Raw genomic sequence first — 15,104 nt, 5'->3', positions numbered from 1 at the left:
CATTAATGTCCGCAAAAACACTACCCCTTTTTAAACTATAGTAAATACTACAGTATCTTATTTGCATATACCCTGCCCATTCCCCTCCCCCATATCTGCAAATTCCCCTCCACCATATCGCAATTTTTGCCACCCATAAATGAGAAACCTACATTGCATTTATAGACCATACAGTATATTGTGTTCCCTACAGGTTATTGTTCCATACTATCCATTCAGACCCCAGTCCTACCTACCTACAGGTTATGGGAAATGTGCTCTTTTAGTATTTCTCCAGTATGTTTCCTGAAGGAGAAAGCCTCCACTTCTATGTTAAAGATAATTAAACAAAAACACTATAGTAAATACTACAGTAATGTCCGCAAAAACACTACAGTAAATACTACAGTATAGTACAGTCCGCAAAAAACGACATTAATTACTACAGTATATGCTACAGTTATTTTAATATACCATAGTTTACTGTAAATACTACAGTGAATACTACAATAAAGTCTGCAAAAACACTACAGTGAATACTATAGTATTTATACCATAGTATACTTAAGCAATAAGTATACTTATGGTATATGACCAATATACCATGGCTAAGGGCCGACAACGCGGTACCTAGATACTGCCTGTAGCCGTGGTATATTGGCCATATACCACAAACCCCTGAGGTGCCTTATTGCTATTATAAACTGGTTACCAACATAATTAGAGCAGTAAAATTAAGTGTTTTGTCATACCCGCGGTATACCATGGCTCTCAGCCAATCAGCATTCAGGGCTTGAACCACCCAGTTTATAATATAGTCTTTTTTAGGTGCAACCCCATGAACTCCATGTCTATCCATGTGGCATTGAGTTGTTACTGGGAGACAGATTGTCCAATATTCTGCTATACTGGACAGCCATGCACCCTGTTGTTCTGAATACCAGGTCCAGTGGTACATAATGTACCTCATCACTTCTTCTACACTGCTTCTATACTCCTTTCAATGTCAATGATATGATGTGATCTTGCTTTGCAACCCCTTTAAAATGCTGTAAATGTTCAGAGCCATGTGAGTGGCGACAGGACTGATATACTAGACTGGCCCTTTATCTTAAACGGATGGAGCCTTTGTCTGTAGACTCGCATGGACATTTAATAAACATATAACAGTCAACCTGACCATGATGTGCCAGTCTCTCTTTGCTCTCTTTGACTGAGATCGTGTGAGATTGCATGAAAGACTCTGATTTGTTTTCCTCAAACTGATCAACGTGTTTGTCAAGGTACTTAGCCAAGCTGTTCCTGAGATAGTGTGGTGAGTAAGCACATATTTAATTTCCGTCATAGTCATGCCTAGCCAAATCGTCAATCTGTGAACAATATCATTATTTTCCCACCAACTATGACAGTGTTTAATTTCCTCCAGTACAGTACCCCCAACAGTACATGTTTGTTGTAGCCACAGACAAGCACACCCGATTCAACAAATGTTTTATATTTCTTTATTTCACCTTTATTTAACCAGGTAGGCTAGTTGAGAACAAGTTCTCATTTGCAACTGCGACCTGGCCAAGATAAAGCATAGCAGTTAACACATACAACACAGAGTTACACATGGAATGAACAAAACATACAGTCAATAATACAGTCGAAAAAAAGAAAACAAAAAGTCTATATACAGTGAGTGCAAATTAGGTAAAATAAGGGAATTAAGACAATAAATAGGCCATGGTGGCAAAGTAATTACAATATGGCAATTAAACACTGGAATGGTAGATGTGCAAAAGATGGATGTGCAAGTAGAGATACTGGGGTGCAAAAGGAGCAGAATAAATAAATAAATACAGTATGGGGATGAGGTAGATAGATGGGCTGTATACAGATGGGCTATGAACAGGTGCAGTGATATGTGAGCTGCTCTGACAGCTGGTGCTTAAAGCTAGTGAGGGAGATGGGAATCTCCAGCTTCAAACCCTGGTTCTGTTGGTTTTACTAGAGGACTGGAGTTAGGAAACACTGCACTATGAGACAGTTCCCTTGCAGTATTGATATGAATATTGATAAAGGAAGTTGAATCTTGTAGGACGAGACTATCAGGGAAAATTCCCTTCTCAAACAAAGGGATTTTCTACAGTATATTTCCAGTACTGTCCTGGTGATTCTGCATTGATTTGCCAAACAGTGCATGTCTGTGTTGTTTCTGCCACTTTGTCCCTCTTGAGCTAAGCTGGGCTAGGCTGGGCAGGGCAGGACTGGGCTGGGCAGGCTGCCGCTGCTCATTGCCCTCTGGCCCTTCACCGGATTACTGTGATTGGATTGGCAACGGCTGCTGCCAAGCCCCACAAGCTGGAGCCAATCACTGCCAGGCCCTGCTGGATAATAAATACATCTCTCACTGAATACCAAGTAACCGGTGAGGCAGAACCCACACCACAAGGAGAGACAGACAGAATGCTGGTTTCGTGTGTGTGAGCGTCCAAGTGCGCCATCGCGCGCATGTAGATTTTGTCCACCCACACCAGACACGATCAGGACACCCAGGTTGAAATATCAAAACAAACTCTGAACCAACTATATTAATTTGGGGACAGGTCGAAAAGCATTAAACATTTAAGGCAATTTGCTGTTGCTAGCTAATTTGTCCTGGGATATAAACATTGGGTTGGTATTTTACCTGAAATAAACAAGGTCCTCTACTCCGACAATTAATCTACAGATAAAAGGGTAAACCGAGTTTGTTTATAGTCATCTCTCCTCCTTCAGGCTTCGTCTTTGGACTTTATATGGCGGTTGGCAACCAACTTAAAGGTGCATTACCACCACCAACTGGATTGGAGTGTGGACCTCAGTTCATCATTCAATCACCCACTTGGGTATATACTCCTAAAAAACAATGAGGAGATGGGAGAGGCCGGACTTACAGCGTGTCAAGCGTCACAAATAAAACCGAGTTCTATTTTAGCGCCTAGCTACACAGACGTTCGGAGTGCAATGATTGAATAACATGTATGTGTACATTCATTTTGTAACGCTCGCGCACGCGACACGAGTGGTGTGGTCAGCATGTTAGAGTAGGTCAAAGTGCAACTGTGCGTGGTCTGACAAGTATATAACTTACCCAAGTTTGATCAAGTTCACAAATGCTACAAAAACCTTGAATCTCGAAGGTGAAATCCGATTCTGACTTATGAAACACGTAAAGGCAGAAAAAAAGTGAATTGATTTATGCCAATGCTTCAACTCAAGAGGTTATCTTAACATCTGATATCTGTGACACCATGGCTGGACCTGGAGCTTGCCCAAAACCACCAACTGTCCTATCCAGGCCAGGTCACATACAGTTGAAGTCGGAAGTTACACTTAGGTTGGAGTCATTAAAACCCGTCGGAAGTTACACTTAGGTTGGAGTCATTAAAATCTGTTTTTCAACCACTCCACACATTTCTTGTTAACAAACTATAGTTTTGGCAAGTCGGTTAGGACATCTACTTTGTGCATGACACAAGTCATTTTTCCAACAATTGTTGATAGACACATTATTTAACTTATAATGAATTCACTGCATCACAATTCCAGTGGGTCAGAAGTTACACTAAGCTGACTGAGCCTTTAAACAGCTTGGAAAATTCCAGAAAATTATGTCATGGCTTTAGAAGCTTCTGATAGGCTAATTGATACCATTTGAGTCAATTGGAGGTGTACCTGTGGATGTATTTCAAGGCCTACCTTCAAACTCAGTGCCTCTTTGCTTGACATCATGGGAAAATCAAAATAAATCATCCAAGACCTCCGAAAACAATTGTAGACCTCCACAAGTCTGGTTCATCCTTGGGAGCAATTTCCAAACGCCTGAAGGTACCACGTTCATCTGTACAAACAATAGTACGCAAGTATAAACACCATGGGACCACGCAGCCGTCATACCACTCAGGAAGGAGACGCGTTCTGTCTCCTAGAGATGAACGTACTTTGGTGCGAAAAGTGCAAATCAATCCCAGAACAACAGCAAAGGACCTTGTGAAGATGCTGGAGGAAACAGGTACAAAAGTATCTATATCCACAGTAAAACGAGTCCTATATCGACATAACCTTAAAGGCCGCTCAGCAAGGAAGAAGCCACTGCTCCAAAACCACCATAAAAAAGCCAGACTACAGTTTGCAATTGCACATGGGGACAAAGATCGTACTTTTTGGAGAAATGTCCTCTGGTCTGATGAAACAAAAATAGAACTGTTTGGCCATAATGACCACCGTTATGTTTGGAGGAAAAAGGGGGAGTCTTGCAAGCCTAAGAACACCATTCCAACCGTGAAGCACGGGGCTGGCAGCATCATGTTGTGGGGGTGCTTTGCTGCAGGAGGGACTGGTGCACTTCACAAAATAGATGGCATCATGAGGATGAAAGATTATGTGGATATATTGAAGCAACATCTCAAGACATCAGTCAGGACCTGGCCAAAGCTTTCGACTCTGTCAATCACCACATCCTCATCGGCAGACTCAATAGCCTTGGTTTCTCAAATGATTGCATCGCCTGGTTCACCAACTACTTCTCTGATAGAGTTCAGTGTGTCAAATCGGAGGGCCTGTCGTCCGGACCTCTGGCAGTCTCTATGGGGGTGCCACAGGGTTCAATTCTTGGGCCAACTCTTTTCTCTGTATACATCAATGATGTCGCTCTTGCTGCTGGTGAGTCTCTGATCCACCTTTACGCAGACGACACCATTCTGTATACTTCTGGCCCTTCGTTGGACACTGTGTTAACAACCCTCCAGACGAGCTTCAATGCCATACAACTCTCCTTCCGTGGCCTCCAACTGCTCCTAAATACAAGTAAAACTAAGTGCATGCTCTTCAACCGATCCCTGCCTGCACCTGCCCGCCTGTCCAGCATGACGACTCTGGACAGTTCTGACTTAGAATATGTGGACAACTACAAATACCTAGGTGTCTGGTTAGACTGTAAACTCTCCTTCCAGACTCACATCAAACATCTCCAATCCAAAGTTAAATCTAGAATTCGCTTCCTATTTCGCAACAAAGCATCGTTCACTCATGCTGCCAAACATACCCTCGTAAAACTGACCATCCTACCGATCCTCGACTTCGGCGATGTCATTTACAAAATAGCCTCCAATACCCTATTCAACAAACTGGATGCAGTCTATCACAGTGCCATCCGTTTTGTCACCAAAGCCCCATATACTACCCACCACTGCGACCTGTACGCTCTCGATGGCTGGCCTTCGCTTCATAATCGTCGCCAAACCCACTGGCTCCAGGTCATCTACAAGACCCTGCTAGGTAAAGTCCCCCCTTATCTCCGCTCACTGGTCACCATAGCAGCACCCACCTGTAGCACGCGCTCCAGCAGGCATATCTCTCTGGTCACCCCCAAAGCCAATTCCTCCTTTGGCCGTCTCTCCTTCCAGTTCTCTGCTGCCAATGACTGGAACGAACTACAAAAATCTCTGAAACTGGAAACACTTATCTCCCTCACTAGCTTTAAGCACCAGCTGTCAGAGCAGCTCACAGATCACTGCACCTGTACATAGCCCATCTATAATTTAGCCCAAACAACTACCTCTTCCCCTACTGTATTTATTTATTTTATTTATTTTGCTCCTTTGCACTCCATTATTTATTTTCTACTTTGCACTTTCTTCTACTACAAATCTACCATTCCAGTGTTTTACTTGCTATATTGTATTTACTTTGCCACCATGGCCTTTTTGCCTTTACCTCCCTTATCTTACCTCATTTGCTCACATTGCATATAGACTTATTTTTCTACTGTATTATTGACTGTATGTTTGTTTTACTCCATGTGTAAATCTGTGTTGTTGTATGTTGTCGAACTGCTTTGCTTTATCTTGGCCAGGTCGCAATTGTAAATGAGAACTTGTTCTCAACTTGCCTACCTGGTTAAATAAAGGTGAAATAAATGAATAAAAAGGAAGATAAAGCTTGGTCGCAAATGGGTCTTCCAAATGGACAGTGACCCCAAGCATACTTCCAAAGTTGAGGCAAAATGGCTTAAGGACAACAAAGTCAAGGTATTGGAGTGGCCATCACAAAGCCCTGACCTCAATCCCATAGAAAATGTGTGGGCAGAACTGAAAAAGCGTGTGTGAGCAAGGAGGCCTACAAACCTGACTCAGTTACACAAGCTCCGTCAGGAGGAATGGGCCAAAATTCACCCAACTTATTGTGGGAAGCTTGTGGAAGGCTACCCAAAACGTGTGACCCAAGTTAACCAATTTAAAAGCAATCCTACCAAATACTAATTCAGTGTATGCAAACGTCTGACCCAATGGGAATGTGATGAAAGAAACAAAAGCTGAATTAAATCATTCTCTCTACTATTATTCTAACATTTCACATTCTTAAAATAAAGTGGTGATCCTAACTGACCTAAGACAGGGAATTTTTACAAGGATTAAATATCAGGAATTGTGAAAAACTGAGTTTAAAGGTATTTGGCAAAGGTGTATGTAAACTTCAGAATGTAGTTCAGACTGTAGTTCATGTTGGCTCAGCTTCATTAGCCTATTGAATTCAGTTTTCTGTAATAAAGATTGAATAGGATTTAGCTTGCAGTTGCCCATAACGGGTTCACACTTTCTAATGCTGATATAGTCTCATGGTGCTCTCTAATAACGCTCCATTAATAGCAGGGATTCCTCCAGTCAGGGAGAGGTCGGGATCAGCGGAACTAACGGTCGAGCTGCCTCTCTCTACCAGGCCTGCAGCACAGAGCTATTCCTGGACCTCTCTCTGCCAGATAGAGGCAGAGCAGAGCGCCGTCCGGAGAGCCAGACCCAAAGGTCTGTAGCCCCCACTACCCCCAGCCCAGCCCCCTCTGACCTGAGCCCCGTCCTCCAGCCCCAAGACTGTCATCACCACTCTGCAGGAATGCACCACACACAGAGCTACAGAAACACACAAACGCATAGCCTATACAGTATGTAGATGTGTTGATTCCATATCTACAGTGAGGGAAAAAAGTATTTGACCCCCTGCTGATTTTGTACGTGTGCCCACTGACAGAGAAATGATCAGTCTATAATTTATTTTAATGGTAGGTTTATCTGAATAGTGAGAGACAGAATAACAAAAAAAGAAATCCAGAAAAACGCATGTCAAAAATGTTATAAATTGATTTGCATTTTAATGAGGGAAATGAGTATTAAAAATTGAACATGACGTGCGAGATGTGCATGTGTTAGAATATTGGTCAACCACAAGAACCAGTCTGACGGAATAGTACACTCTGTGCAGCAGAATGTGTGAAATGAATCTGAGTTCCTTTTGCTTTTGGTTTGAAAGCTGCTTGTTAATGCTGCAATGCACTTAACCACTATATCCCATTGCAAAAAACATGTTGAATCAATGTTGTTTCCACGCCATTTCAACAAAAAAATTCAATGTGATGATGTTGAATCAACCCAACTTTTAACCTAAATCCAATGACATATTGAAATTTTTTGTTGCTTCAACTCAACCAAATATAAATAAAAACTTGACATCCTTCCCACTGGACGTCTGCTCATGATAATTTAAAAAAAACTTGAACGGCATCATGAATAGAAGCTGACAACAGAGAAAAACAACTTTTGGTGTTATGCAGCATAAATGAATGGATCCATGCATGTGAGGCATGTGCAGTGATTGGATTATTCTGGTCCATTAAGCTCAGAAATGAGACTATGGGGCTGATCAAAATCAAATAAAATAATGTAATTGTATTTGTCACATGCACTGAATACAACGGGTGTAGACTTTCTTGTGAAATGCTTACTTACTAGCCCTTCCCAACGATGCAGAGTTAAAAAAACAAAAAAACGTAATAGTAACACAAGAGTAATAAAATACACAAGAATGGAGTTACATACAGGGAGTACCAGTACCAGATCAATGTGGAGCTCTATACAGGGAGTACCAGTACCAGATCAATGTGGAGCTCTATACAGGGAGTACCAGTACCAGATCAATGTGGAGCTATATACAGGGAGTACCAGTACCAGATCAATGTGGAGCTATATACAGGGAGTACCAGTACCAGATCAATGTGGAGCTATATACAGGGAGTACCAGTACCAGATCAATGTGCAGGGGCAGGGTAAAGTGACTAGGGATCAGGATAGATAATAATATGAGTACCGTAATTTCCAGACTATTAAGTGCACCTGAATATAAGCCGCACCCACTGAATTTAAAAATATATATTATTTTGAACATAAATAAGCCGCACATGTCTATAAGCCGCAGGTGCCTACCGGTACATTGAAACAAATGAACTTTACACAGGCTTTAACGAAACACGGCTTGTAACAAAAATAAATAGGCTTTAACGAAACACGGCTTGTAACAAAAAATAAAAAATTAGCAGTAAGCTTTAGTTGTCTTTTTGCACTGAGTCAATTCCTCCCGCTGCTGTTTCCAACGTCTTATCATCGACTCATTAAGACCAAGCTCCCGTGCAGCAGCTCTATTTCCTTTTCCAACAGCCAGATCAATCGCCTTAAACTTGAAAGCTGCATCATATGCATTTCTCCGTGTCTTTGCCATGATGAGGGTGACAAAATGACTACCGTAATCAGAATGATGGGAAGTTTGAGAGCGCTCGATTTAATCTAAACAGTAAACAAAAAAGTTGTTTGACCTTAACCCGTTCGGCAATTTCATTGGTCTAATGAAAGCTTCATGCCGCCAAAAAACTGAGCACGTCACAGAATGTGTTTTTTTGGAGAAAAAAATTTGAAAGCGGGAAAAATCCATATATTAGCCACGTCATTGTTTAAGCCGCAAGGTTCAAAGCGTGGGAAAACAGTTGCGGCTTATAGTCCGGAATTTACGGTAAAATAAAGAACAGAGTAGCAACAGCAAATTATGAGTGTAAAAGTGTGTATGTGTGTGTGCGTTAAGTGTGTATGTGTGTGTGTTGTGTCGGTATGTGTGTGTGTGTTGTGTGTGTGGGCGCATGTGTGTATGTGTATGCGTGTGTGTGTAAGTGTGTATGTGCGTGTGTTGTGTCGGTATGTGTGTGTGTGTGTGTTGTGTGTGTGGGCGTATGTAGTGTATGTGAAGGTGTGTGGGTTTTGCAAGAGAGTCTCAGTGTGTGTGTGTGAGTGAGTGTGTGTATAGTGTGTATATACACTGAGAATACAAAACATTAAGAACACCTACACTTTCTATGACATAGACTGACCAAGTGTACGCAGGTGAAAGCTATGATCCTTTATTGATGCCACTTATTAAATCCACTTCAATCAGTGTAGATGAAGGTGAGGAAACCGGTTAAAGGAGGATTTTTAACCCTTGAGACAATTGAGACAATGATTGTGTACGTGTGCCACAAGGTGCCAGGCACAACGTTTTGTGTCAAGAACTGCAACGCTACTAGATTTTTCGCACTCTACAGTTTTTCGTGTGTATCAAGAATGGTCCACCACCCAAAGGACATCCAGCCAACTTGGCACAACTGTGGGAAGTATTGGAGTCAACATGGGCCAGCATCCCTGTGGAGCGCTTTTGACACCTTGTAGAGTCCATGCCCCAACAAACTGAGGCTGTTCTGAGGGCAAAAGGTGGAGGGGGGGGGGCTCTTAATGTTTGGTATACTCACTGTATAGTGTACAGGATGGGACTAAGCACGCACCCCTGAGGGGCCCCCGTGTTGAGAGTCAGCATGGCGGAGGTGTTGTTGTCTACCAACACCACCTGGAGTTGACCCATCAGGAAGTCCAGGATCCAGTTGCAGAGGGAGGTGTTCAGTCCCAGGGTGCCGAGTTTGGGGATGAGCTTTAGAAGACACTTGCCAGCTGGTCTGCACATGCTCTGAGAACGTGCCCTGGTATTCCGTCTGGCCTTTGCAAGTGTTAAGCTGTTTAGAAGTTTTATTCACATCGGCCACGGAGAGCAAGATCACACAGTCATCTGGAACAACAGTTGCTTTCAAGCAGGACTCCGTGTTGTTTTCCTTGATGCGAGCATAAAAGGCATTCAGCTTGTTTTGGAGTTCTGTGTCACTGGGCTTTTCCCTTTGTAATCCGTTTTAGTCTGCAAGCCCTGCCACATCCGACAATTACACTTTCCTCCTATATATCAACCCATAGAAACAGAATGAATAAAAACGGGCTTGGAAGCTCTAACCCTGTCAATTTGACTGGTAAACGTATGGGTACACTCGCAATGGCTGCCTGGTATTGTGATGCAATCATTTCCATGGTATTTTGGAATGTTATTTCAACTGATGCTGGATTGCCAAGGAAATGTATGATGTTCATTCAAATGATGCAATCTGACGTGACTCATGCAAGCGAATATACAGTACCAATCAAAAGTTTGGACACAGACACTCATTCAAGGGTTTTTCTTTATTTTTACTATTTTTTATATTGTAGAATAATAGTGAAGACATCACAACTCTGAAATAACACATATGGAATCATGTAGTAACTAACAAAGTGTTAAACAAATCAAAATATATATTATATTTGAGATTCTGCAAAGTTACCACCCTTTGCCTTGATGACAGCTTTGCACACTCTTGGCATTCTCTCAACCAGCTTCATGAGGAAGCCACCTGGAATGCATTTCAATTAACAGGTGTGCCTTGTTAAAAGTTAATTTGTGGAATTTCTTTCCTTAATGCGTTTGAGCCAATCAGTTGTGTTGTGACAAGGTAGGGGTGGTATACAGAAGATATCCCTATTTGGTAAATACCAAGTCCATATTATGGCAAGAACAACTCAAATAAGCAAAGAGAAATGACAGTCCATCATTAGTTTAAGACATGAAGATCAGTCAGAACATTTAAAGAACTTTGAACTTTTCTTCAAGTGCAGTCCCAAAAACCATCAAGCGCTATTATGAAACTGGCTCTCATGAGGGCCGCGACAGGAAAAGAAGACCCAGAGTTACCTCTGCTCAGAGGATAAGTTCATTATAGTTACCAGCCTCAGAAATTGCAGCCCAAATAAATGCTTCACAGAGTTCAAGTAAAAGACACATCTCAACATTAACTGTTCAGAGGAGACTACGTGAATCAGGCCTTCATGGTCAAATTGCTTCAATGAAACCACTATGGAGGAGGAGGTGTGATGGCGTGGGGGTGCTTTGCTGGTGACACTGTCAGTGATTACTTTAGAATTCCACGGCACACTTAACCAGCATGGCTACCGCAGCATTCTGCAGCGATACGCCATCCCATCTGGTTTGCGCTTAGTGGGACTATCATCTGTTTTTCAACAGGACAATGACCCAACACACCTCCAGGCTGTGTAATGGCTATTTGACCAAGAAGGAGAGTGATGGAGTCCTGGCCTCCACAATCACCCAACCTCAACCCAATTGAGATGGTTTGAATTAGCTGGACCGCAGAGTGAAGGAAAAGCTGCCAAAAGTGTTCAACATATATGGGAACTCCTTCAAGACTGTTGGAAAAGCATTCCAGGTGAAGCTGGTTGAGAGAATACCAAGAGTGTACAAAGCTGTCATCTAGGCAAAGGGTGGCTACTTTGAAGAATATCAAATCTAAAATATATTTAGATTTTATTTTTGTAATGTCAGTTAATTTGACTCAACAAATCACAGCGCAGATTGAAGGGTACACTTCCTGCTTTTACTTCCTGGCATGTTCGTCAGTATTTACCACAGGCACAAAGTCATAATTATGGCTAAACCTTGCCTATTTATATAATTTATCTTCTTAAAATCTGATTTTAAATCTAACCTTAACCGTAACCTTAACCACACTGCTAACCTTATGCCTAACCCTGAGCTTTAATTAGACCAAAAAGCAAATGTTTGTTATCTTGAATTTCTTTAATTTCGCCAATTTTCCTTTTGTGGCTATAGTAACTAGTAACAACCTCCTGGCATGGGTACACTCAAAATGTGGCTGCCACTCTCAGTCAGAGAGAGAGAGAGAGAGAGAGAGAGAAGAGCGAGGGAGGGAACTCTGCCAAGAGCCTTTCACTGACAAATATCAGTGCCTTGCCCTTTCTGTCTTCTAACTGTCTCGCTTTGTAGGGCTATGCAACCTGGATGGGTGTAACAGAGTAATAGACTAGACGTAACACTGTCCGGGACACTCAAATTAGTAAGGTATGTTGTGTTTGGTATGGTTATATAAAAGACAGAAGGTTACTTAAGGCAAAAATGAAATTAAGGTTGTTGGTCGGGATGGATAGGTGGGCATTAAACGCGAACGTCAAGCAACCCAAAGGTTGCATGTTCGAATCTCATCCTGGACAAATTTAGCATTTTAGCTAATTAGAAACTTTGCAACAACTAAACACTTTTTAACTACTTTGCAACTACTTAGCATGTTAGTTAAGCCTAACCCTAACCTGGACATCCACAAATTAATACATACCATAAGAAACGTAATACATCATTCTAATTGGAGTGTCAAGGATTTACATTTACTATGTTACATCTCTCCCTGAGTCCAGGTTGGCCTAAGGAATAAATTTCACACTTCTATCACACATGCATACAGACTATACACACAACCATGCAATCATGCACCCTCACACGCACACCCAAGCATTCACACACACACGTACACACACACACTCTCCCTCTCACTCTCCCATAGCCTTTCCTGAAGCAATCAGGATGGAGAGCACCACAGGTCTCCTCAGAGGGAACTTCAATAGATTTATTTTTTCTTCCCCCTAATTGTCATCCGACCACACACACACACACACACACACACACACACACACACACACACACACACACACATACACAAAGGGCTGTGTCCCAATCCACGACAACACCACGTTAATCCAGTACACACCCTGGCAGGCTTCACTGTAACAGGGATTACAGTGTGGTTAGTGAGAGACTAAATGTGTTCCCTGTACATGTACTTACACTGTCATTTCACACATACAGCTTAGTGGCTGGTCAGACCTCCCACCCACCAACTCCCACCTCTCAGGCTTCGGTAGCCATCTTTGTGCCATGCAGGGAGATACGGCTGACAATCGGATTATATGCTTGGAAATTAGTGTGTACAGTACAGTAGGCCTATGTCAATGGGAATGTGTGTAGAGAATTAATGGAGACACTTCGTTCGGTGCAATTATGTGAGTTTTGTCATTGTGTTTTGTGCACACCTGTGCGTAATTTTTTTATTATGCACGGAACTCAAACAGATGAACAGAGAGTATTGTCCTATTGTGGTCATGGTACACATGTAGGATCTAGATTTGAGACAGTATGCTACAACAGGAAAATAATTATTCTGCAACAGAAAATCTGAATTACTACGTGGATTATAATGAATGGACATTTTTGTAGGGGTTGATACAATTTTTTGTACGGGAAAGTCTGAAATTATAAAGTGAAAATTACAAACTTCAGAGGCCTTTTTAAACCTCAAATACAAGTTTTACATTTCCTGCATTGTATGAAAGTTATACTGCAGGGTATACAAATAAAGAGCCTACATCTTTATCCCATCCAGTAGCCTAGAGATGATGTGGACTTTCAAGAGCCAACAGTAAATGCATTTGAGCACATGTCCATAACGCGAAATCTCGAGTGATTTTTCTAGAATTATACACTTATTTTTTTACCAAACAAATAAATGTTGATTGGCTCTGGAAGAAAGATAAATCGTAATATTAAAGGGCTGCACATTCGAAGTTGTTGATTTTGTATTATGAATAAAAATGTATTTAAAATAAACAACAACAAAAAAAGAAAAAAAAGAAACAGAAGCGCACTGACCTGCAGGTGGTGCCATCCTCTGTTCTCCGCGGGGCGGCACCAAAACAGCAGCTCCGCGTGAGTATCCCAGCGCGATTCCAATCCTATACCGGCTGTGCTACGTGCTCAGCTCACAACACTCGGGCTATTCTCCCTTACACATCTCCGATATTTGTAGAGTTCACTTGTTCCATAGTTTCATCCAAGACTACTGTGACTGTTCACTGACAGTAGCAGAGCCTTTATTCCGTTTATTGGTGGATTTTGATAACAAGTATTACAGTAATTAATTTTCGTATTTTTTTTAGAGCCGTTCTGCCTAGTAGACTCATCACTGCGAGGACTTGCTCATCTTGACAGTCACAGCGTCGTCACAGGACTCCGGGGAGCGCTGACAGATTGCTCAGCTGGTGTTTCCAGCTGTATCCTCCGCGCCAAAGCGAGATACACCGCCAAGGGAGGCTTTATCTACCGGTTGAATGTCATACGAGGCTTTGTAGGACTTATTTTAATTGCCTCGTTCTCTTTGATCTACACCTTGCTATTTGGTTGTCAGTATGGATTTTCTCCAGGCTCTCCTATTCCTTTGTCTATCCGCTATCCCGTTGTCCGCGGACAATGCGAGCAGTAAAGCTCGGAGCTGTTCGGATGTCCGACAGTTCTACAGCGGTAAAGGCTTCACTCTCAACGGGGTGCCACAGACAGAGATATCTGGTAAGTAACGGCACATTTTCTAGACATAATATTATATTTTTCAAGCAACTATTTATTTAAATAATTATATAAAATGTTATCATTTTGGTTTCCAGTGTAAAACATTTAAATTGTGAGCATAAGACACGATTGAGGGCAATAAGGAGGTGAGTGGTCGGCTGTTGTAGGCTGCTTTATCTACGGACAGCCTACTAGCACAATCTCCATGTGCAGCTAACTTGATGAAGCCTCGAAGTTGGACACTTCATTTGAAAATAGCTTCTCAAAGTGCTCTGGTGTCTTCACATAGGCCAGGGCCTGATATCAACGTATGACTTTTAGATGTGGTACACTCTTAAAAAAGGTTTCCAAAAAGGTTATATGGCTGTCCCCATAAGATAACCCTTTTCGGTTCTTTTGGGTTCCAGGTAGAACCCTTTTGGGTTCCAGGTAGAACCCTTTTGGGTTTCAGGTAGAATCCGTCTGGGTTCCAGGTAGAACCCTATACAAAAAGGGTTCTACCTGGAACCAAAAGGGTTCTACCTGGAACCAAAAGGGTTCTACCTGGAACCAAAAATAGTTATTTAAAGGTTTCTCCTATGGGACAGCCGAAGAAGCATTTGAGGTTCTAGATAGCACCTTTTTGTGTACAGAAAGATAATAAAAAAAACATAATTATCAGTAGGCCTACTACAGGGGTGTCA

General features: G+C 42.0%; 1 protein-coding gene across 1 annotated transcript in view; it reads left to right on the top strand.

The window, feature by feature from the left end:
* Positions 1-13,787: 13,787 nt before the first annotated feature.
* The window catches only part of LOC115192525 (glypican-1-like), a 70,647-nt gene continuing 69,330 nt past the window's right edge, over positions 13,788-15,104 (top strand). The window contains exon 1 of the mRNA XM_029751139.1: positions 13,788-14,421. Coding sequence (XP_029606999.1) covers positions 14,265-14,421 — 157 coding nt within the window. The 5' untranslated portion in view covers positions 13,788-14,264. The remainder of the gene's footprint in view (positions 14,422-15,104) is intronic.

This window comes from Salmo trutta, chromosome 4, assembly GCF_901001165.1.
Source record: "Salmo trutta chromosome 4, fSalTru1.1, whole genome shotgun sequence".
Taxonomy (NCBI): Eukaryota; Metazoa; Chordata; class Actinopteri; order Salmoniformes; family Salmonidae; genus Salmo; species Salmo trutta.
The sequence above is the reverse complement of the archived record's forward strand: the minus strand, read 5'-3'. Positions and strand labels throughout refer to the sequence as shown.